This window comes from Physeter macrocephalus, chromosome 7 (genome assembly GCF_002837175.3).
Source record: "Physeter macrocephalus isolate SW-GA chromosome 7, ASM283717v5, whole genome shotgun sequence".
Lineage (NCBI taxonomy): Eukaryota > Metazoa > Chordata > Mammalia > Artiodactyla > Physeteridae > Physeter > Physeter macrocephalus.
Window position 1 is genome coordinate 87,267,494 of NC_041220.1, and position 24,481 is coordinate 87,291,974.

Consider the following 24,481-nt stretch of genomic DNA (forward strand, 5'->3'; position numbering starts at 1 on the left):
CATTACAGTTTAAGTGTATGTCTTAAGTGTATGACACTTAGACTTTGCAGTTTAAGTCTAAAAGTTTCATTATCAACAAAGTAAATCCTTACGCGCCAGGGTACTAGGCAGGCAAGTAACCCACAAACACTTGAAAATCAATTTAATGCCATCAGACTTCTGGAAGAAAAAGTAATATACACATTTTACTTATAAATATAATGTTCATGAAACTATAGAAAAAATACTTTCATATAAACTACAGCCATGCCAAAGTATACTCCATCACACTTAATATAGTTTATGTTTTCCTTTATCAAAAATGCTCAGTAATTAGTAGTTCTGATGTTTAATTCTACTTTTTTCCTAAAAATAGATAACTCATCTAATAAGACAAAATAATTTATATCTTTGACATTTAGACTTTATGGGAGTCCTGAAAATAATTCATCATTTTAATTACTAATGGTGCTTTTATATCACAAATTTCCTTATAGTAAACTACTCCGAAATCTCAGTTATTTATAATAAATCTTTGCCTAAAAAATATCTTTATATTGCTAAAATGCTCCTTTTATTGCCCCTCAATTTATAAGCAAAATTCAAAAACATAATCGTTCTCATTATTGAATCTCATAAATAAACTACAACTGGAGGTAAAAGCTAAACATATAGCATCACTGCAATGTCCAATAAATGACATTTTTGGAAAATGTTAGTGATATTTATACAAAGTTGTAGATGATTCATTACTTTCTTAAACTTTCTGAACCATCTAATTTTGCTAATATAGTGCTTTGAGCTTCACACTGTTGAAACAATTAGCAGGCTCCCGCCACCATTACAAAAATGTAACAAACATTTAAATAATTGATATCTCCTTGAACTACTCTTCAATTTATTTACTGGTTACATTAAAATTAAATGGCTAGCAAATATATCAGACTCTTTAAAAGAAAAAGAAAAATATATTATTTTGTTTGGAAAAATAAATTATTAAAAACTTAGTAAAATACTTTTATGGTTTATCTGTTCATGACACATTTTCTTTTCTTAAAAATTTATTCTTAAATTGGTAATGAGATAATCTGATTTTTGTCTTTTGCCAGTCATTATTTTAATTGTAGCAATGGTTTATTATAGGAAAATTTTGTAGGGAGGGTGGGAGGGAGGGAGATGCAAGAGATATGGGAACATATGTATATGTATAAATGATTCACTTTGTTATAAAGCAGAAACTAACACATTGTAAAGCAATTATACTCCAATAAAGATGTTTAAAAAATTAAAATAAAAGAAAAGAAAATAGAAAGAAAATTTTGGTCTACTTTTTGTTGATTAAATTAGATAAAGATTAAAATTATCTCATTAAAAAAAAAGCTATATCCTTTAAAAGTCCTGCAATGCCCCATAATCATTTATTTCACTTGTAAACCATTTCACTTCCCGATTGAACTAATCCAATTTGTTAAAATATCATTACAACTTTAAACACAAATAACAAATGTCAGCGAGGATATGGAGAAATGGGACCCTCAGATACTGTTGGTGGGAAGGTAAATTGGTAAAGCCACTGTGGAAAACAGTATGGAGGTTTCTCAAAAAACTAAAAATACAACTACCATATGACCCAGCAATTCCACTATTGGGTATATACCTGAAAAAACCAAAAACACTATATGAAAAGATACATGCACCCTAATGTTCACAGCAACATTATTTACAATTGCCAAGGTATGGAAGCAACCTAAGTGTCCATCAACAGATGAATGGATAAAGAAGATGTGGTACATATATACAGTGGAATATTACTCAGCCATAAAAAATAATGAAATTTTGCCATTTGCAGCAACACAGATGGACCTAGAGATTATCGTACTAAGTGAAGTAAGTCAGAGAGAGGAAGACAAATATTATATGATATCACTTATATGTTGAATCTAAAAAATACAACAAACTAGTAGGTAAAACAAGAAAGAAACAGACTCACAGATTTAGAGAACAAACTAGTGGTTAATAGTGGGGTGAGGGAAGGGGGAGGGTCAATATAGGGGTGGGGGAAAAGGAAGGGTTATTATAGGATTATACGAAATCATGTGTCTGGAACTTGGAAAAATTGTAAAGCACTATAGAATTCAAAGATTCTTTCATTCCATTACATATATATCATTAGAACTTTAAAGTGCTTAAAGCCAAAAATACATGAAGATTTTTTTTCTCATAACTTACACCAAAGTCTTCTTAAAACTAAAAGAGACTTGTTAAAAGGAGAATTTTGGTACATAAAATATATTTCATTTTCTAAAGTTTTTCTTTAAATCCAAAAGTAATAAATTGTAGTTTTACACACACATGGATATATTTATTCTGTGATATATAATAACCTGATACCACTATTAGGGCAACCTAATTGGTCATAAATAGATTCTGTATTCTTTGATACGTATTTGATAGGTTGCTATGTTTACATAATGCTCATATATCCCTGACATATATTCTGGAAAAGTGAAAAGAGACTGTCGACTCAGTTAACCATATGAGACATCTAAAAGGGCACTCTCTTGAGAAGGCCTGGCACAGTACTATTGATTTCCTTCCTCCCTCCCTCTTACTTGTCCGCATTCCCAGTCCACCTGCTTGTCTTGTCATGCAACAAACAAATTAACTAAAAGTTAAGCAGATTTCAAAAAACTGTAATTTCCTACTTCACTTATTCTTTCCATGCACATGTACTTTGTTCTGCCTTTTTTTTTTGCTGTACGCGGGCCTCTCACTGTTGTGGCCTCTCCCCCTGCGGAGCACAGGCTCCGGACGCTCAGGCTCAGCGGCCATGACTCGCAGACCCAGCCGCTCCACGGCATGTGGGATCTTCCTGGACCGGAGCACGAACCCGTATCCCTTGCATCGTCAGGCGGACTCTCAACCACTGTGCCACCAGGGAAGCCATGTTCTGCCTATTTTTAATCCATCTTCCCTCTCTTTACTTTCTCATAGAGCTACCCTCTACTCATCACACTTCAGCATATATTTTCAGTCTCTGAGGCATAACCACACTTTTCTTAAGCACAAGTGTTGCAAAACATCACCAAATGATTTGATTCCTCATTTCTATTGAAATGAAAACTATTTGGATATTTTCCCCTAACCTAATGTGATCCAGCAGAGTTTGCAATAAAGCAAATTAATGGATTAGCTGAAAGTTACCTTTCCATTTACTTCCATGATAAAATTAGAACTTCAGTCCCCTGGAAGAAAATGTCTCATGGATATATACTAAAAGATACTTACTATGCAAAGCCTACCTAATTCACATATTTAAAGACATATAATATACAATGCCTTTTTAATAATCAGTTCAGAAATAAGAAAAAAGTCATTGATAGTATCACGCTTTATTGGAAAATCCTTTTAAAATAAATGATCCAAAACACCTCTGGAAAGCCATCAGCCTTCCCAACCTCATTTTTTTGTTCTCAATTATAAATTCAAAAATCAGTAAACCTTTAGCATTATGGCCAAGTTTTCCATTATCCTCACAAAAGTGGCATAACTTCTAAATTAGATCTACATTTCTTCATTGTTTTAAGAATATTTTCCTGCATTTTCTTCATTACTTGAACACATTGGCTTATCGTGGTATTACACGTAACAAAGATCACAAAGAATTAAAATCCTGAGTAATATGCATTACGGTGTCTAAGGACATTTTTCCCCCTGTCGATTAGCTAATATCCTATTACAAGAAGCTAATGTGCCTGTGTTAACAATTCTCTTTATAATCGGATGCTCTATTTATTTAATTGATGCCTGTTGTCCTGATTAGAGTGGACAGGCAAGCTTAAATAATGATAGTTGAGTCTTGTTAAGGCTTATGATTGGAATCTTTGGTAACTTGCTCTGCTTTATTTGCTGTAAACTCTGGGGTTGTTGCATACTGTGGTGTCCCCAGCCACAAGGTGGTGGTGATAAGGTCATATGAGGCAACTCCTAATTTTAAGTTGGAATATATCTTTGACTGGTTTCACTTCTGGCAAAAATTGTTAGTCGATTACAAAGAACGTTTGTAATGTCAAGCTTTGCAAAAGGATGCCAACTTCCATGCCCCTCCAGACTACACTACCTAGTATTTTTCTGATTCTTATGAATAAAATTGTTTGCTTTCCTATTTCATTCTGCTGATTCCATATAAGCAATGAATCCAAGGACACAAAAGAAAGTGTCAACTCACCAAGATCCGTACTTTTAAGCACACTACTGCAGTAAATTTGGTTACCCCTGGAGTGTGATTCAGAAAATCTGGAGCACAGCTCTCTCAGGAACTTAATGACCTTGAAAAAGTTACTCTTTTCATTAACTAGATTTCAAAATGACGAATTTTCAGATAAAACAATTTCTTCCAGATAAAATAATTTATGATTCTATGTGAATGCTTTATATTCCACTCTTTAATAAGTTGAAATCAATCATTAAATTACTTTTGCAAGTTGTCTTTATTACAACTTTGCTATAGTCAGTTTCATTGCAATAGAGAAATAACTTTCAAAACGAGGACAGTGTTGTGTCTCCAGATGCAAAAGAAGTGATGGTTCCACAAATGAAAATTAGCGACTTTGTCTTCGGAAGGGTAGTCTTAGTAAGATAAAAGAGCTTCACTAGAACACTGTAGAATTGGCTAAAAATTAGACGACTTATGTTAAAAATTCTCAATCACTCAGTCCAATGAAATCTTTGAGAATTATGTCACCAGATTCCAGTACAGAATTATCGCTATTACGTCTGTTGATTACCATAGAATCACAGACCTTTAGTGTTGGAATCCATTTTGTCTAACTTGTTATCTTATGAATGAATCCCTTTAATAATGACTTTGAGAAATTATCATGCAACCTAAGCTTTGATATCTTCAGTGATAAAGATTTCAGAATACAGACTAGTCTATGGAGCAGATTTTGTTGAGCATTTCTTAAGATAATACATTTTATCCTTATAAGGAAGTAATTTTCTACCATTTACACCTGCTAGCATTTGTTCTGCCTCCAGGAATCACAAAGAATGAGTCAAATCCTTTGTCTCTCTCTGCATTAAAGTGCTTCAAGTATCTTTTAAATGACTGTCCTCTCCCCCACCTGTCTTCCTCAGCACATCAAACATTTTCTTGGATTCACATATTTTTAAAAGCACACAAAAAAGGAAAAAATATAGCAGCTTAAGTGATAACAATCAATAAACTTTTTTTTAAATTAGAAGCCTTCTTAGAAATTGTGTAAGAAGCCTATAACATAAATGCTAATTGATCACATGATCACAGCAATCCATGCCACAGAGTCAAAGGAAGTTCTCAGAATCCATCTCAAGAGAAAGCTCCAGAAAGAAAAATAGGTCAACACATGCTATCACTAAAGATAACATCCCTGGTCTACCTTGGTTTCCATTTTATACAGATGAGGAAACCATGCTCCAGGGAGGTTAAATATCATTTATTGGAAAACCTAGACCAAACCCCAATTTCTAAAATTCCTTGTCTTCCATATTCTGTAGAAAATTGAAAGTTACTTTAAAGATCAGTTTTAGTTAAATCCCTCATTTTGGTGAAATAAGTGAGGTTTTGAGACGTTAAGTGATTAATCTGTACCTCCTGCATTTAACTCCCACCTTTCTAAAATATTAAAAGAAATTTTAAAATGTTAAATTATATATGTGCACATAGTATATACATCTTCTATAGCACTGATAGACAAAGCACATATAGGTTTTCTGTTATTTTTGAGAATATTGCCTAAGACTCATATATAACCAAATATCAAAAGGGTATTACTTTGGGAATTGAGGGAGCATACAAAGTAACATTGAGTATGATAGAGAAATAATTTATGTAGGCACTGGAGCTTTTGAGAATATAAAGTCAAGCACTATAATGACCATTAATGACCATACGGAAGACGTTCATTAAGATTATATAGGTTCATAATATATGAAGCACTTTGAAAATTGAAATCTTGGGTAGGGTCAGGGAAAAGTCGTGTGGCATAAAAAGTATTCTCTGCCAGCAAATTGATTAAATTTCCCAGTTCTAGAAAAGGCCATATATTCTGTGTAGGCACTCACTGAAAGGCAGATGTGCACGGCTTCTGAGTGCCGTAATCTACTCATAAATAGGAGTCACCAAGGGACATTGATAGCAATTTGGCATTACGAAAGAGTTCACATACATGAAGAATTTACTTTGTGGTAACTTTTATTGAGGAAAGTCCATATCTGACAGGGCATCCTTTATATATCTTTCAATCGTATTTTGCTCTATTTTGACCTCCATGTAACATAGTGTTATGTGCAAGCACACATTTAGTCATTAAAGTCAATAATGTGCATTGAGAAAATAGTTTTTGTTTTGTTCTGTTTTTGTTTTGTTTGCCTTTTACTTCCACTGATATTATCCCTGTAAGGATATGTATTTTTTTGTACCAAATTTGTTAGAATGGTGAATGGGCATCTTAAAGAAAAACTCATATCAGGCACCAACTCAAACTAAAATATTTATTCAATTAAGAAATAAAAAGTAGACACTTAAAATTGTTTTACTTTCATCAAACACTATTTTTTAATTCATTCTTTTTTTTCTTTTTTCATTCATTTTTATGCATACTTGTACTTATTTTATTTATATATTATACTATATACTAGCCAAGTCATACCTTTATTCTGTACAAGTTCAGATCAAAGCTATATGTAGTTTTAAACTGCACCTCCTTTTTTCCCCCTGAAGTTATTTAAGTGGATTTTCTGGGTTCTTCATACTGAACAAATACAAGCATATAAACCGAGGGAGCCCATCATGAATTCCTTGTTCTTTTGATAAAGTATTTTGCACTAAATGAGAATAACCAGAATGCTAAAAGTGTCTGCAATCAAGTAACATAGAACAGTTAGGAAAACTTGGGCTATAAACCAGAAAAAGAGAGAGAGAGAGAGAAAGAGAGAGACATTATACAGCTAGACATTAGGATAGAGTTTCTATCTGAATTTAGGTCTTGGAAGTACTTTCATTTGGAGAAGGAATAGAACTTATTTTGTGTTTTCCCAATGGGAAAATTCAGGATAAATGGATTCAAGTTATGGGAAGGCAGAATTTGATAAGAAATATTAGAAAAAGCTGAAAAGTTAAACATGTCCTCAAATAAAGTGAGCCACCTCTGGATTTTGTGTCATTGGATTCATTCGAGCAGAGATTAGTGATTCTTATGATGGTGCTGAGGGATGCATGAACAATCTAAGACTTGATTGGTTGGACCATAATCTCTCTACCAACTCTTAAAATTCCATGACAAATTCAGCAAATATTCATTCTATGCTCCAGGCACTCCACATAAAGAAAAATAGAAATGAAATGATCCTTATATTAACAGGGCTAACAGATTGGTTAATTCTAAGATTATCTTGGTAGAAAGTGGGGAGAGGAGGGTATTTTGACTTGTATTCTAATTTTCCAACAAGGCCTGCTCAATTGTACCCTCTAGGCACAACTTTTTTAGTTCTAAGTACATAGCTCCAAGTTAATGCTTAAGTGCTTATCTTGCTCTCAAAAGCACTGTTTCCACAAAAAAAAAAGTCCTAGAAAAATACAGTGTACACAAGGTAACGTATCTTAACTCCCGTTTCTCTAACCAGCCATTTTACCTCAAAGGCTTTTCTAAGAATAAAGGAAACATGAACTTATAAATAAAGTCTTTTTTCTCTACCTGCATTGATTTTTTTCCCTTCCAAGTTTTATTTCATATTCTCTTAAAGTTCTTTCAGTGTCCATGGTTTTCAATATCTTTCCTTCAATTTTTTATTGCTTTTCAATTTATTCACTTTCCTAAAATCTTTTTGTTTCTATTTTCTCAACGATTTTTCTTTTCTTTCTTGGTTTATCCTCTTTTCCTCATCTAATTTCACTTCTCCATTTCTTTCTTTTCTTATACGGTAAACGACTCTTTTCTTATACGGTGCATGTTTCTTTTATTTGCCTATAATGTAAAAAAAGTGTTTCTCTGATAACCTTCCCTCAAAACTTTAGAACATTTTGGTTGAATTTCCTTCTTTCCATGTGAGATATAAGTATATCTGTGCTTCTTTTCTTACCACTAGATTTGATAAATTTTATAAAATTTAAATGATCTTTTTTCTGTGTTTTCAATTATTTTATACTTACTTGGTTTTTAACTGCAGGTCCTAAAATTAGGGGGAAATAATGACTGATTTCTTATGATACAATTTATTAAGTCATCTGTGAATCTAATAATAGTCAAGAGCCACAAGCTAAGGGGAATAAAAGCAGAGTAGAGGAAAGTGTGGATGAGGAGAAGGGTCCATACAAGGGTGAAAAGGATGAATGACTTCTTTTTAAAAATTCATTCATTTGCTCAGCATTTAGTGAGTAACAAACACTGTGGACATAGAAGAGTTCATAAAGGATAAGATGGAATCATAGAAACTCAGAGTTGAACATGAATGAGAATCCTAGCTTTGCTTGGGAGGAATCAGGAGATACTACATAAGGCACATGGCACTTCAGTCAATTCTGAGTGATTTTGGCCACTTTAGGTTTTCTCCAAGCCTCATTTTTTATCAATTAAATATGAATAATAATAATTTCTAACTCTATGTTCCTTTGTATGGATGAATTAAGAAAGTGGAGATTATTAAGTTTATTTACATTGTGCCCAACACACAGTAAACCCTCTGTACATGTTTGCTGTTGTTATTGTTGTTGTGAGTTTTCCAAACAGACCTGGGGAAAGTGCTCTCCAAATGGAAAGACCCAACAGTACAAAGGTCTGTGGACAGGAAAGATTATTTATAGCCACTGAGAAAGATGGGGAGTCCAGAGTACAGTGTACATCAGGGTAAAGGTATAAAATGGACTAGAAATGTAGGTAGAAATGGGATCATGAAGGCCAGCCAATGATTTCAGAGCTTTTTGGAGTAAGAGGCCATGCATTCCTGAATGAAGATTAATGCTCCAGCCTTTAATGGTTAATGGTTGCATCAGTGAAAATGCCTATAAATCAAGAGTTTGCTTTGTTTATGTACACAAACAAGTCTTAATTTTGCTACTATTTTAAGGAATACCACAAATAGTGCTGCCACACACTTGCACACCTATAGACACAATCACTGATTTTTTATTTTTGCTTTTAAGACATCTGCCAATAATCTTCCCAGCCCAAAGGTTCTAGTTACATGTCTCAAAGATCTGGATAGTCACAAGGATGTAACGCAGAGCCTGACACATCCTCAAAACAAGCCCCTGCAGGAGCTAGGAGGACCAGTTCTGCTAGTGAAAAAGGAAATTAAGAAGGTGGGTGTTTCTCTGTGATGACTTAGTATTTATGCTTTATAGGTTATGACTCTGCTGTTGTTTGAGCCCTGAGGGCCTAGCTCCTTGCAAACTGTAGCAGCCTGAATGAGGTAATCTTGGGACTGCTGAAAGAAATAGTGCCCCCCACCTCCCTCAAATGCCACCAGCTGAATTGACAAAAGAAAGTTTTGAGGAAAGCGATTAGCATATGTTCAGCTCTGACATCTGGATGACATCGATTTGTATTTAGATTCATTTGAACTGGCTCATACCTAATTTTCTATAACCAGATCAATAAGCATTATAATTAATGTACAACAGTTTTGTGTAATGCTTTTGAAAATTCAAATGCTATAATAATTGAATTTTGAGTTAAAATTCACAAAGTATTTCCATTTTACACTCTTCAAAGATATGTTATATAAAAAGTATTTGTATAACATTGAAAGAGGCATATAGAAGCATACAAGGTCCATTTTATTCCTGTACAATCAGTTGAGGAAACTGCATAGCACCTTTCTCTGAAAATGATATAATTAATTGTTCTTTACTCCTTTACATTTAAAAAGTATTCTGCAACTGTGCAGGGAATTCTAAAATGCATAGCATGCTGAAATATGTAAAGATATACTCAGGTTGAGTGATTTTTTCTGTAACAGTAGGCTCTGTGTAGGTGGGTAAATGAGTCTTCTCGATATAAAAGAGGTAGACTATTAATGGAGAACGCAGAAGAGGGGCACTGCACTGATTCATGAGAACCACCATACCTGTTCATTAATGGAGAGGCCTTAACAGCACTCTTCTTCCATGCGTCTTGCCATGAGGAAAGGGGAGGAAGGGAAAGGTAGTGATGGCAGCAACACCTGGGGAAGGGAGATGGGGAAATTTGTAAAGGGAAAATCAGCAGCCCCTACACAATGGTGTCCATCCATAGACCTTGCCAATAAAACAATTTCCAAAAACTCTGAGCTTGTTTTCTTTCTTTTTTAAAAAAATCTAGATAAGTTTCAAAGATAATTTAAACAAATTAGGTATTTCTAACGGTGTTAATCTGAACACTCTCCAACTATCATCTTCCAAGTCTAGGACACGGGGGCTGCTACAAGTAACGAGCTACTATCTTATTCTCACTTTTCGACTGGGTAGTTTAAGGCAGGCCATTTTTCTATAGGTATAGTTGTTGTTTTTACAACAGATTTAAGAAAAAAAAAAACTATTGGATATACAAAACCAAATGTATATGTATTTTCCCCCCAACACACAGTAGGATTATTACCATTTATTTGTTCTGCCTCCATCTAATTGACATACATCTAATACTCACAACGCATCTTCCTTTTTACATTCTCCTAAGGGTATGTAGTTTTGATATCAAAACGACTTCAACTTGTTAATTTAACAACAAAAAAATTAGATTTCTGGAATCCCTATATACTGCAAGAGGTCAAACTAATAAAAGTTGCAGAAAGTTCTGTGTTTTAATTATATTTTTGTAGACATGGTTTAATCTGGACTATATGTAAGTTTTTAAAAGTAAATATATAGAATTATATGGAAAGAGTGAAAAATTTTAATAAAAAGTTGATGATAATACTAAACGTTTTGAATTTTAATAGTGATTAACTGCTTTTATAAATCAATATAGGAGATAATACCACACCTGAAAACCAAATACTACTACAGATTTTGCTCTAAGTATTTGTTTTTAAAGAAATTTTTAACTTTGTATGCTTTTATTTAAATACAAACTTTATATGAAAAATGATATTTTTACGCTATTTAGAGAAGCTTTTAGACAGACTGGAGATAAACTGATTGAAATATGCATATTTTATGAAGAAGAGGTATTCCCCTGTGGTGGGGGACATTGTAAGGGGGAAGGTTATGCATTTGTGGAGGTAGGGGGCACACAGGAAACCTCTGTACCTTCCTCTCCATTGTTTTGTGAACCAAAACTGTTCTAAAAAAAAATACAGCCAATTTATTTTTTTAAGTATTGTAAAGTTGAAAGGTAGGAGAGATTAGTTTTTTGTGTGAAAAAATATATATTTTTGACCCCTCACACCAATACATTTCTTAGTCTAATATTTACAGAAGGGCTGGGACATTCTTGAATTTTTCCCTAAAGACAGGGATTTTTGTGAATACATGTTTGCATTCTTGTTTCTGAATGTGATTCTAACCTTTAATCCTGATGTTTAGGAAAGCAGCTATCACAAAGATCTTTGGGGTTTGAAGCATGATAATCCTTTTGGTTTTGCCTTAATCCTGTTTAGACAGGATGTCTCAAAACTTTCCAGTTTCTCAACTCCTCTGGTCTTTGACACATTGCTTACAATTAGCCATCATCTCTGTTTAAAATAACATACCCACTTAATGCTTAGGTAATAGTATTAGTCAGCCCTTGAATTGAGAAATTTGGAAGCTAATTGGTTATCATAAAAGATTAGCATCAAAGAATTCTGAAGGCACATGCAGCATCTAGGCCTGTTGAATTAAAATAAATGAGCTCAAAGTAGCAAACTTACTTTTTTTTTTTTGTAGCCAACTTACATTTTATCTGATATGATTGAACACAATTTTTTGGTAGCTTTGCTTTTTTTATTTTAAATTTAAAATTTTGTATTTAATTTTAAAAATATTAACTGCCATTACACGTAATATTTAACAATTTAAATCTCCCTCCAAAATTAAAACCTACATATTCCAGTAATATCAAAGTAACAAAAATATAATTATTCCTACATTTAAATATTCCTAAGTGATTATTTGGGGATCAGCAATTTATCTTTGGAAGAATCAAGGGTGGGAATCTCCCAAGCCAGGAACAACAACAAAAAAGGAATCCTCAGGGCTTCCCTGGTGGCGCAGTGGTTGCGCGTCCGCCTGCCGATGCGGGGGAACCGGGTTCGCGCCCCGGTTTGGGAGGAGCCCACATGCCGCAGAGCGGCTGGGCCCGTGAGCCGTGGCCGCTGAGGCTGCGCGTCCGATGCCTGTGCCCCGCATGCCGCAGAGCGGCTGGGCCCGTGAGCCATGGCCGCTGAGCCTGCGCGTCCGAAGCCTGTGCCCCGCAACGGGAGAGGGGAGAGGCCGCAACAGAGGGAGGCCCGCATACCACAAAAAAAAAAAAAAAAAAAAAAAGGAATCCTCATGCTCTAAATTTGTGGCAAAATACTTTAATCTAGCATGAAATACAGCATTTTTTGTACATGAATCCTTAATACCGCAAGGATTTGATTTATAGTAAATTCTTCCTTTGATCTTAGGAAGGGTAGATTATTATGAGACAATGTATTTGGAAATTAGCACTGCACTGTGAAAGATACAAAAATAACCAAAGGTGTACTTATGAGAAACTTTGGAAAATAAGTATGCACACACAAAACACAGATGATCACTAATAGTACAACTTATCAAGATGTAACAAGTAATAAAATTATTTTATAAATAGCCGAGTTTATAAATAACTAAAACAACATAGAATGGTAACTGAAAAGATTAAACTGAAATTTTCGAGTCATGAATTCATTGAGTGGACAATAGAACTTTGTAGATTAAGAGAAATAAAAGTGAAAGCTATTTTTCTTTCATATTTAAAAGGTAGGGCTAGGATAACAAAATCATCTCCGTTACTAAAGCGGTATTTGGTAGAAATATGCTTATAGACAACGTTATGAGGTTTCTGTTTTGGGAAAAATGTATGATAAAAGTAGAAATACCAATACTAAGATATTGTATATAAAGGCTGTGTGACTTAGTGAAATAAGCAGCACAGAGAACACAACATCAAGCTGTAATGCCAAAGAACAAGGCACAAGACTCGGTTCATATCCTCAAAAAATATAATCATTAGTTGGGGAACAAAAATAAGCATTGAACTTCATAGTGCTTGGAAGTTAAAGGCGAAGAGATAAGGGGATGAACTTTGAGAAGACAGATATTGACAAAGGATGAAAGAAAGAAACCGTTTGCAGAAAAGGAAGCTGACACAGCCTAATGCAATGTGGTGGGAAGGAGGTTGTTTAGTGCTGACAAGCATGAAGTTAGTCAACCCAGAATAGATTGTATGGTGGGAGAAACAGAGCACACCTTGATATGTAGAAGAGACGCATCAAACTACATATAAAGACGGAGATTAATTAGCCAGTGAAACTGCTGTTCTCTGCTTGATGTCCTTAAAGCTTTATCAAACCTGGCTTGTCTGGTATAAGGATATATGAGAAAAGGCCATTACCATACTGCATAAACATTCCTGATAACAATAGTGTTTTTTATCCTATTTGTAAGGTCCATCTTAAAAATACATTTTCTCTAACAATTAGAAAACTGATAATTTAGCCCTGGTTCTGACCCTAAAACTTTCCCTCAGTCTCTCACATTCATACCCAGGGCTTTTTTGAACACAGTCTCATATACTCCTCCTAGGGGGCCACACTCCAGGCAATAAATTGGTTCAATTTTTTCTCATTCTCCTTCTTGCTAAGAGTGGCTGGAAAGTTATCAAAAAGGACAATTTATTCATCTTAATGCTAGTGTCCATAGTGTGTCTAGGCAGGGCTGGAGTGTTTGGTGTTTCCTGCTAGCTCCTGCAGGACAGGGTTAAGATCTGCCCTGGTGGCAATAGGAAAAGAGGTGGAATCTGAAAAGCTTTGCAGAGGAAGGAATGCTACATGTTCTTTCTGCACTCAGGAAACTGCTCCACTGCAGATATGACATGGCTCAATTCAGTTTTTGTTAAAGAGGAACAAACAGTATTGTTTTTTAAGTATAAAATAAACAATCGTACAAACCCTGGGTAAGGTTATCAGTCAGAGCTTGAGTATTGAGACCACGAGGAGGAAAAAAACAGAAAATACAAGGGGAATAACATCATCGTGTAGGCAACACCTGAAGTTTTTTTAATCAATAAAAATTATAACTGATTTAAGATGAAAGAACGATTATTAACCCTTTATTTAGCTCTCCTTAGTAAGTGGTGGGTTTCTAGTATCTTGCTTTGTATTTTACGTTCCTAAGGTTTAAAAGTATAGATTGCTTAACTTAATGGCAATAAAAATCAGCTAAATAACAGTGCTGAATATTACCTACTACAAACTTTAGTAAAACAACTGTGTAATGAAGAAATTAGAAGATAATATTAAAGAGATTTAAGTGTAAACTTTTGTTACTAATACTGAATTATATATTTTAATTAGGTTTGTTATATGTGAATTTAAAGTGTGATATAATAATGCTAGTATATGACGTTTAAAATTTCTTAACTCAATAAAAGCATGAAATATTCTTTTGTTTTTTTCTCTTTAACTGAAGATGTTCATTAATTTTACTTAATATCACACATTACTTCCTAAAAATAAATTTTCATTATGACAAAGTATCGCCATATATAAATCGGGAGTTGTGATACATTTTTCTAACAATTTCAAGATTTAGTTGCATCAAAAACATTTTATAAAGCTTCTAGCAAATCTACAATATTGTGCTTTATTACTTTCAAATTTCTAATGTTTTACAAATCTGCTCTCTAAAAAAATCTCACAATTTATAGCTATAATACCATGACCCACTGTGTCCTCCATACAAACTAATCGGCTACCTGAGTGCCTGCTTCATCATTGATTAATGTATTGAATAATGTTCACTTAGAATTTTAATTTTAATTAATATATGATTTACTTGATTAATATAATTAATATTCTGAATTTAGTTTTCCCTAAAAAAAATATTTTAATGTGGTTTTTGCTCATTTTCTTCTTGACTTATAATTGTTTGAATAAATTTATAAAACTATGTAAATCCTAAATCCTCAAATAGTACATTTATAGTCTCTGCAACTAAAAATTGTTATATCAATTTGATTATTCAGTTTTGTTCATCTAAATATTTAAAGAGTGTTCAATCTGTGCTAGACATTGCTGTCGCCAGCAGTACTTAAACATTTGTGCTTTAGGACTCCTCTAGCCACTTAAAAACTGTAGATGACTCCAAGTGCTTTTGTTTTTATGTGGCGTATGTCATCATTGGTATTCATTGTATTCAAAAATAAAACTGACTGTTTAAAAATAATTAATTGTAAACATATTTGAAAATAGTCATAACAAAGTCATTTCATGCCGACATAAATCAAATATTTTTATGAAAAATGATTACCATACTTTCCAAAACCAAAAGAATAAGTGAGAAGAGTGACGTTATGATATGTTCTAATACAGATGTGTGATATGCAAAGAGCTAAGCAGGAGAGGGTCAACATAGGCTCCACAGAAGAGGTGATACTTGCAGTAAACTTAAGAAAGAATTTGCCAGCAGGACAGTAACAGAGGTGAAAGAGGTTAAGACCATTCCAGTGAAAGAAGGGCATGGCTAGACACAGTATGTTGTAATAGAAAGGACGTTGAGATTTTTGGTTTGACAGTTTCCTCAAACCCCATCTCAGCTATTTTGGCTGCACGGCTTTGAGCAAATCACCTAAGGTCTGTGAGCCTCCCTTTGCTCTCTTGTGAATAATAAAAGCTACATATTAAAATGTCATGAGGATTAAGTGAGATGAAATACGTAAAGTATTTTCACGTGTGGCAGTTAATTAGAACGCTCAGAAATATATTGCGTTTTGTTGTATATTTAAGGAGAGTGAATTGGTTATCATGCTGAGAGCACAGAGTACCATGACGTGGGGGGGAGAGAATGGAAGTTATAAACAGCAGTGAAAAGGGCAGTAGTGAAGTAGAGTGGGTGGGGAGGTTAAAGGTGACTATGAGCGATTTAAAAAACAGAAATACAATAGTATGAAATGAACTACTTTGGAAACTCCAAAGAGAATCACTTCTCATGAAGATCTTAGCAAGCCCACAGACGAATCTTGATTTCCACCCAGCCTCATCCTATCCTCTCCCAGGAAAACATACAAACTGCAATTTTAGAAAAACATATTCCAGTATCATCATAAATATAGAATGAATGTGTAAAAACAAATGGATGGTAAAAAACTTAAGACAAATTTAACCAACCTCTTCCATCTCTTATAGAGGTTTACTTGACATGAATCTCCCAGCTCTCTTTGAAATTAGACTTCAGTTACATTTTAGCAATGAATGAATAAATGAATATATAAATAAAAATATATTTTAACCCATGTGAACAATGTATTAAGAATCTGAACTGGCAACTGTGATTTTTCAACCTGGAATTGAGAATTAGGAGGCTCATAAAGTCTACTAGTCAATGTCAACTTATCTAGAAAATACTTTTACTAAGAGTGTGGTACACAGAGAATGTTATGATTTTTCCCCATGCTGGTTTGTACCATCTAGAGTCTATGTTTGATCTTCAAGGCCTTCATGGATAGAATGTTAAAAACTATTTCCCAACTGCAAACTATTTTCTGCTAATGCACCTTAGTTTTGACAATTAGGGCACAGAGGAAAAAAATACACTTAGTAGAGAAGCACGGTTTTAAAATATAAAATAAACTTCATCAAGGCCCAGGTTTCGAATTTTATAAAACACAATAAATATCCAGGCTCAGTGTACAAACACTGGCTGTAATAATACACCAATGACCGATAAGCCACTGTGAATTTTAGGTGAGAAAGTTTGCAATATTCTATGAAGAGTTTAGGATTAGCCTATTCCTTTTCTTACAAAGTATGTTTTATACTAATCCATCATTTTGGCTGACTTCTCCACCACTACAATTCAACCCACACTAAGTTATCAGAAGAGCAAGCAAAGAAAATAAAGCATTAAAGCCAAAGTAATAATGGAAATTATGGTTGAACCTTGGACCCAGAAAATATTAATTTATTATTTAATTAATCCAGCTTAATAAATAAATACAGCATTTTATTCCACCCAATGCACATGCAAATAATTCTAGAAATTATTTTCAAGATAATTTGGTTGTAAAAAAATTTATATATTGTTAAAAATGTAACCAAGCTTTTCACTTTATAATTTCTCACATCCTGACTTTATAAATATGAATAGTAAAGCTCTGTATCCAAATAGACAGTGTCTAACTCCATGTAGCACTCATTATCCAGGACTTACAAATGACTGTACTAATAAATGAAATTAAATATTACATGACAAATTTTTACCTTCATTGTTCTGGTCTCATGTATGTGAGGGCAGGACATAGAATAATCAACTTATGGTGAAAACTTTAGGATAAAATGTCCCTATTCAACCATCCTTACCTTGAGCACAACTGCATATAGATTCTTCATTGAAATTTCTCTTTTCCTTACAATTTTTTTTTGCTACCTCCCCTCTCTTGGTATCAACTACCATATTCTAACTTTGCCAAGTCAAACAACAGTTGTCAATTCTGTGTAAATTTAGCCACATAAACGTAGTAATCTACTCACAATTGGGAAACATTTTTTTTTTGTCAAAAACGCTTCAGGCTTGAATAAGTTTAGCAGAAGCTATGCTAAGCCATTTTGAGTTTGCCCAAATGAAAATAAAAACAAAATGGATGATTTCCTTTGTAAAGTCAAAATAACTCCACTCTGCAGTGTTATTTATAATTTTAAACCTCAAGGAATGATTATTCATAGATATGTGTAATGGAAGGGAAGTGAAACAGTCTGTTCACCGTATCCTTCATTTGAAACACTTTGCCCACTGTTCCGAGTTAATGTATTTTAATTTCTTTTTAAAACACAAGCTGTTCTTTGACTATAAAACATCTCAGACTCTTAGTCAGACTTTTTTTTTGGTATTATTTCCTCCTCAACATACTCATGCACAACCAGAGAAACAGGCAGCATGCTCTAAGTTGGAATTCAGTTAATACATGAGAACACCTTTTTCAATACTATAATTTAAATTACATGAACTAAAATGCCAACTTTGGGCAATGCTATTCCCTTGAAGCATACATATTATTTCATTATGGATGTATTAATTCATAATGTTTTATTTCAAGCCTATAAAATATGGTATCCTCTTGAGAAATCTGACAGATAATAAAACTGCATCATACTTCCACAAAGTTGCTGATTTCTTCTTATTTGAATAAATAAGAAGAAATTAGTTAAATTAGTTAAATTAGCAGTTAAATTAGCATCAAATTTAATAAACAGCATATGGACCTACTAATATATGAGAAGAACCTATTCTTTCTTTCCCCTGCCACATATATGCTCTTTTATCTTTAAGGGATACATTTCCTGCGGAGGAGGGGTCCTTGAAAATAAGCCATATGCCACATGGATTTCATTGTAAAAATGACAGCTAAGTTTAAGAGTACTGTATAAAAAGAAACCAAATCTTTGAAATCTTTGCCTTAGTATATCTTCTCTATTTGTACATAATGCACAAAATACGCTTTTGTATTTTGTTGTATATTTTTCCACTTATGGAAATAAAATTTTGTAAAATTTTATATTGTATGCTTAAACTTTTCGAGTCTTTTAAATAGTCCATTATTCAATTAATGGGGGTTCATTATAAGAAGAAGAAGTTGAAATCACCATTTTTTAAGTAAAAGTTTACTGACCAAATACACTAAATTTCTCAGTAGAGTTTCAATGAAAATCAATTCACAGAGTGTGATGATAAAAGCTTTTGAAAAGTTCAAGACAAAAAAAAAAAAAAAAATCCGCTCTTTAAAATGTGGACCAAAAGTTCTGAAGTTTAATTCCTGGGAGACGAAGAAAGAGGTTAAATATATTTTGATATGCCAAATGCAGTTTCAGAGCACTGGTAATAACCCTGAGTCCCTCTTGCCTACACACACACCAATATTCTTCATTCTGGGGTAATCACTGGTCCCAAATTCCAGGTCTGTGCTCATCAATCTTGGTCTGTTTTTATTCTAACATGAACTCAATTAAACTTCCTACTCTTTTTTTTTTATATACCCTGAGAAAACCATAATTCAAAAAGAGACATGTACCGCAATGTTCATCGCAGCACTATTTACAATAGCCAGGACATGGAAGCAAACTTCCTACTCTTAATGGACCTTTCCATTTCTTGCCAATAAAAGAAACAGGTAAGGAAATACATCAAAAGTAGGCATGTACATGGAAAGTTACATTCTGTGTAAGAGCCATTATTTCTAAAATAAATGTGTATTCTAAATTTTCCTACATCAAATTTAGATTTGCAGGGCTTCCCTGGTGGCGCAGTGGTTGCGCGTCCGCCTGCCGATGCAGGGGAACCGGGCTGGCTCCCCGGTCTGGGAAGATCCCACATGCCGCGGAGCTGCTGGGCCCGTGAGCCATGGCCGCTGGGCCTGCGCCCCGGAGCCTGCGCTCCGCAACGGGAGAGGCCGCAGCAGAGAGAGGCCCGCGTACCACAAAAAAAAAAAAAAAAAAAAAAAAAAAAAAAAAATTTAGATTTGCAAAGCCAGGCCATGTATGATTACAAATGCTGAAAGCATACCTCTTCAGTGGTTCATGCTTTTGAGATTTCAAATTACAACAGCATCCTATTTTTACAAGACATTACTAGAATATTCTCCAATGTGTACGTTAGATTCCTTTATAGAGACAGTCATGTTCCTACAAGCCATAAATTTAATAAATCATCAGATATATAACTTTCATTCTCATATTTACATCACCAAGTATTTTATGGAGCAATTTTCTTAGTCATAGCAGTGAGACTGTTCAATGATATAAATAAATAAATAAATACTATTTCAACATAAAACCCTTAACTCTAAAGGAAAATAACTATGCTGGAGTCTCACAAGAATACAATTCACTATTAAAAGGAATTCAGTTATCAGTACGGTCTATCTTGGATTGCTTCCATGAAGGTTTATTACCAGTAGTATCAGAAGGACTTTATTATAAAAAGCATTGCAGAAGCCAAGGACACAGTTATGGCTGGGTTCCAGTGAAGAGAGAAATAGCTTGAAAAGACTAATATACCGCAATACTGAAATTGTTATTATAAATAACTGGTACATTTACATCGGATTATCATACATTTTCAACAGAAACTTGAAACGCCAACTCTGTCAGTATCAGTCTCTGGGCACAGTTTCTTGTTGAGACCTGTTATGCATTATCAGAGTCAGGCGTAAATGCTCCCAAAGGATTTTTAGGCTTATATTATAAAACAAAGTCCCTTGTAAGGAAAACCAGACTTTTAGGTGTAAAGGATATTTTGAAATGATGAAATATTTGAATGATCCAGTGAAATTACCTTGAAACAATATTTTAAAATACTCTAACTAAACATACAGCTATTTTAACTTAATCAGCACAGTTCCCTAAGTATACATTGTAAAAATGTAAGTATACATCTTACTCTTGAGAGGTGGGGGGGAAGCAGTAGAAGGCATTAGAAAACTACAGCCTTAAATTAACCTTATAGTCCTTTTGTTAGTTTTTACCAAAGGGATTGCATTGAAATCCAAGTTGGCATGTTACATAATGAGAAAAATCAACCCAAATTTTAAAGGCACATGCTCTACACATTTTCTATTTGCAATTTAATAAACTTACTTTAATATAGGAGTATTACTTATTTTTACAATAAAAGTCTCAATATGGTAGGAGGCTGTCAAATCTGCAAATGATGAAACTATTGACTTTAATTTAATGGAACATTTCCAAAATAAATTCTTTCTGGAGGCATAGTTTATTACTCAAATTATTTCCAAGAAGTGCTTTAGCCTTCCCAGCCCAGCCCATCCAGGATGGTGTGTCATGCATGTGTGCATGCATGCGTGTGTGTTTCCCAGGTGAGCAATACTGAGTCTTCTTAAAATTTGCTCATAAATTTCAGAATGAGTATCCACAATATACAGCAACTGATAAGTCAAATTCTCCACACGTTTTGCCATCAAATAAAATATTTGTCCTCAATATTGTCTAGAAAGGCATATCAGGTACAAGTAGATAGTTCATGAAGTCCAATCAATAAGGATGCTAGCTAAATGAAGTGCAAAAAATATTATAGTGGATCCTTTTTCTCTTTGGAATCGATGGCAGTAACCTTTGTTTAGAAAAAATGTGTGTCTGAGCAATAACGTGTACCAATATTTCTCAAGCTGCTAAAATGAAAAGAGCTCAGAGGTAGGCATCTCTTCATGTAGTTATATTATGTTTTCTGTTTTTTTCTCCCCTATTGAGGCAAGAGAACCGTCTTAAGCACTTCAGAAATGCCCTACCTTCTTCCTATGGAAGGAAATGAAGGCCTTAGCACTGAAGCTAAAATATATACAATAGATACAAATGAGCAGCAGGGGCAGATGGGAGCTTTTGGTTGCTTGACGACTAGGTCAATTATTAGCAAACTAAATATGCCAGCTTCTCAGTGAAGACAGATATTTTCACTTAATCCCACACTGAAATATGCATTATCTTTTCTGCATGTTCCTAAATACATGAAATGATTCCATGTCAAATAAAAAAGCAATATTCTTATTTCAGTATGAAAACCAAATTACAATAGCTTAACTATTAGCACCGATTGAGTTATCAATCTATATTTGTAAGGCATATCTTCTCCTGACTACTAAAAAATTTAATAAGATATAATACTTGAGAATAAAGGACTTGGAAAATCTTTTGTGCAGATGATATATATGCACTTTTACTTGTTTATGCCAGTGGTTTTGAAATTACTTTTCAATTTATTTTAATTTTTTACTGTATCTAAGGAGGCTTCTTTTTCTTAAGCAAGTTTGAGCAAATTCAATAATTTATATCAGCTGATAGGCATAATTAAAATAAATATTCCCCAGAGAGGCATGGGGCTTATGTTGCAGTTAAAAATATGTGTGTCCCAGTCCTGAAATAGCTAAGATATTTTCTAATTCAATCATATACTATAAAAATTATATTATTTAACACAGTCTAGTAGTTCTGAAATTAGTGATATGGGTAAATAAGTGTTTTTGCTATATTTATCCTACAAAGGGGAACATTTGAAAGAAAAATCTCTAAGAGTTTACAAATTTGCTTGTTTTTTTGCTTATTTTGAAATTTTCAACATTATCGAGACATTAAAAGTATTAAATAAACTTTAAGTATCTTTTTAATACATGCTTTACTGAATGGTTTGCATAATTAAAAAGTTAATTGTTCTGTTTCCACAATTTTGGGGAGTCATGGGACCAACTCCAGAAGCAGGCTCTTAGTTCTATATTTTCTCATACACATACATTATCCTTTTCAGTGAAGCACCTTCCCTACCTTGGCAGAAGGATGCAATGAAGGGGTGTGTGTGTGCGTGTGTGTGTGTGTGTGTGTGTGTGTGTGTGTGTGCGCGTGCGCACGTGCGTGTGTGTGTGTAGAATGAACTACCAATGAAATATAGACATAAGGAATAAAACTGTATAGTTTAATCAGTGAATAAAGCACCTGGTATTAATTCTTACCCTATTTTGGGCATATGGTATTTCTTTAAGCAGCTCATTATATTGAGTCTATTATCTTAGTATTCTGAAGGGAAAAAATAATGAGCATGTTCTTAATTGTTGTGATAGAACACAATTATTTCACTTATGATCCCAGGTATCAACATTTATGTCAGCCCACAATGTAGAGTATTTCTTGATGATGACACAAAATAACTGCTTTACACAAAATTACAAAAATGCATTGTGTTTTATAACACATGCAAATAAAAAGGGGAATTCCCCTAATATCCCTGAAAAAGGGAATGGATTATTGGTTGCCTCAGATAATGAGACAACAAGATCAGTGATTTGCTCAAAACTGCATAATACATTAATGCTTCTGTTATATATAAAATGAAAACTAAATTTTTCCTACTTAAAGATATTTTTAAAATAGACATAATTATAATGGCTATCATAGGTTTTCCTGAGCTTTGAATGTAGTAACATAAACATAGCTCTTTGGAGCTGATAGCAACAAAGCAAGAATAATAAATAATAACAGTTACTAAGTTGAGCACCTAGTATTATCAAGTATTAACCATAATTTTAATTCTCTTCTTCCCAGTTACATCATTTATAAAATGCAGATAATATTACCTTCCTCAGAGTGATTCTATGAAGCAAATGAATACGTAGAACCCTCAGGTTATCACTAATATACTGTAAACGTATTCATTTATTATTTCAATTTTTCCTTACCCTTTTATCATTTATTTTTAGATATTTAATAAAGATACTATTTCATCATTCTAGTAAGCCTTTGTTGGTAGACAGATTGTCCTCTTTATGTTATGTTGCTCCTTTCTGGTGCTTCACTCTTTGTGGTGTAAGTGTAAGAGGGCATGAATGAATCTATAATTCATTTGTCTCTGACATTAGAGATACTTCGTGATGACTTGGTTCCTTTAAATTCCCTTCAGCCCTTCATATTTGAAGTGTATTGTAACTGGGGTGTTTCATACTGTGATCTGAAAATTATCTCCTTTAACTGATAAAAGTTGATTTCTACATTTATAAATGTATTTGGCTTAATTAGTAGTTTAAGAGGAGATGTGAATAAGTGTTATGAATTGGTGCCTAATTGGCAGAGTCTATCCACACTCTGTGATTGGCAGTCATCTTTACAAGGCTTTTCTTACTGCCATGAATTTTTGAGAGTTGGCTGTAATCTCAGTCTTTTAGGAACCACTTGGCTACTGGGCACTGAATGATCTTTAATAATTATTTGATGAATAGCTCTGTGAGTTACAGTTTTTTGTCATTTACCACTCATTAACAATAAATCCAGGAAAATATATGCAGGCCTTTTAAAGACAGAAGCCATTTAGCTGCAGAAAATAAATGTGAAACTATTAATATGTTTTCTCTATGACTTTTATTATATTTGCTATAAACACTGCCACTTGTTCACAGTGGGTAGAGAGCCATGTGTTCTTAGACTTGGAAACTGATAAGGAATTCAAAAGGGGCCAGGAAACAACCTACCTTAATGGCAAAATATATGAGAGGCCATTGAACACTTTTGTAAGCAAGAAAACAATTATGCATTGAAAAATATCTAAACATCATGGGTCTGATTTAATCTGGAAAAAAAAAAGAACTACAGAACCAGAAAAAAATTTTAAGGTATCTTTAAAAAAATAGCATAGTAAAGTAGTTATCTGATAGAATTTTATTAAATGCTAACTATCTAAAAATATATGTTCAGGGGCTTCCCTGGTGGTGCAGTGGTTGAGAGTCCGCCTGCCGATGCAGGGGACACGGGTTCGTGCCCCGGTCCGGGAAGATCC

General features: G+C 33.7%; 1 protein-coding gene across 7 annotated transcripts in view; it reads right to left on the reverse strand.

Moving 5' to 3' along the window:
• PCDH7 (protocadherin 7) overlaps positions 1–24,481 on the reverse strand; it is a 451,994-nt gene that overhangs the window by 227,038 nt on the left and 200,475 nt on the right. For 2 of the 7 annotated variants that reach the window (XM_024119330.3, XM_024119331.3), the window contains exon 3: positions 10,087–10,182. The exons of the other annotated variants lie outside the window; for them this stretch is intronic. In XM_024119330.3, the coding sequence (XP_023975098.1) occupies positions 10,094–10,182 (89 nt within the window). In that variant the 3' untranslated portion in view covers positions 10,087–10,093. Of the gene's footprint in view, positions 1–10,086; positions 10,183–24,481 lie in introns of those variants that run through there. 7 annotated transcript variants of the gene reach the window in all.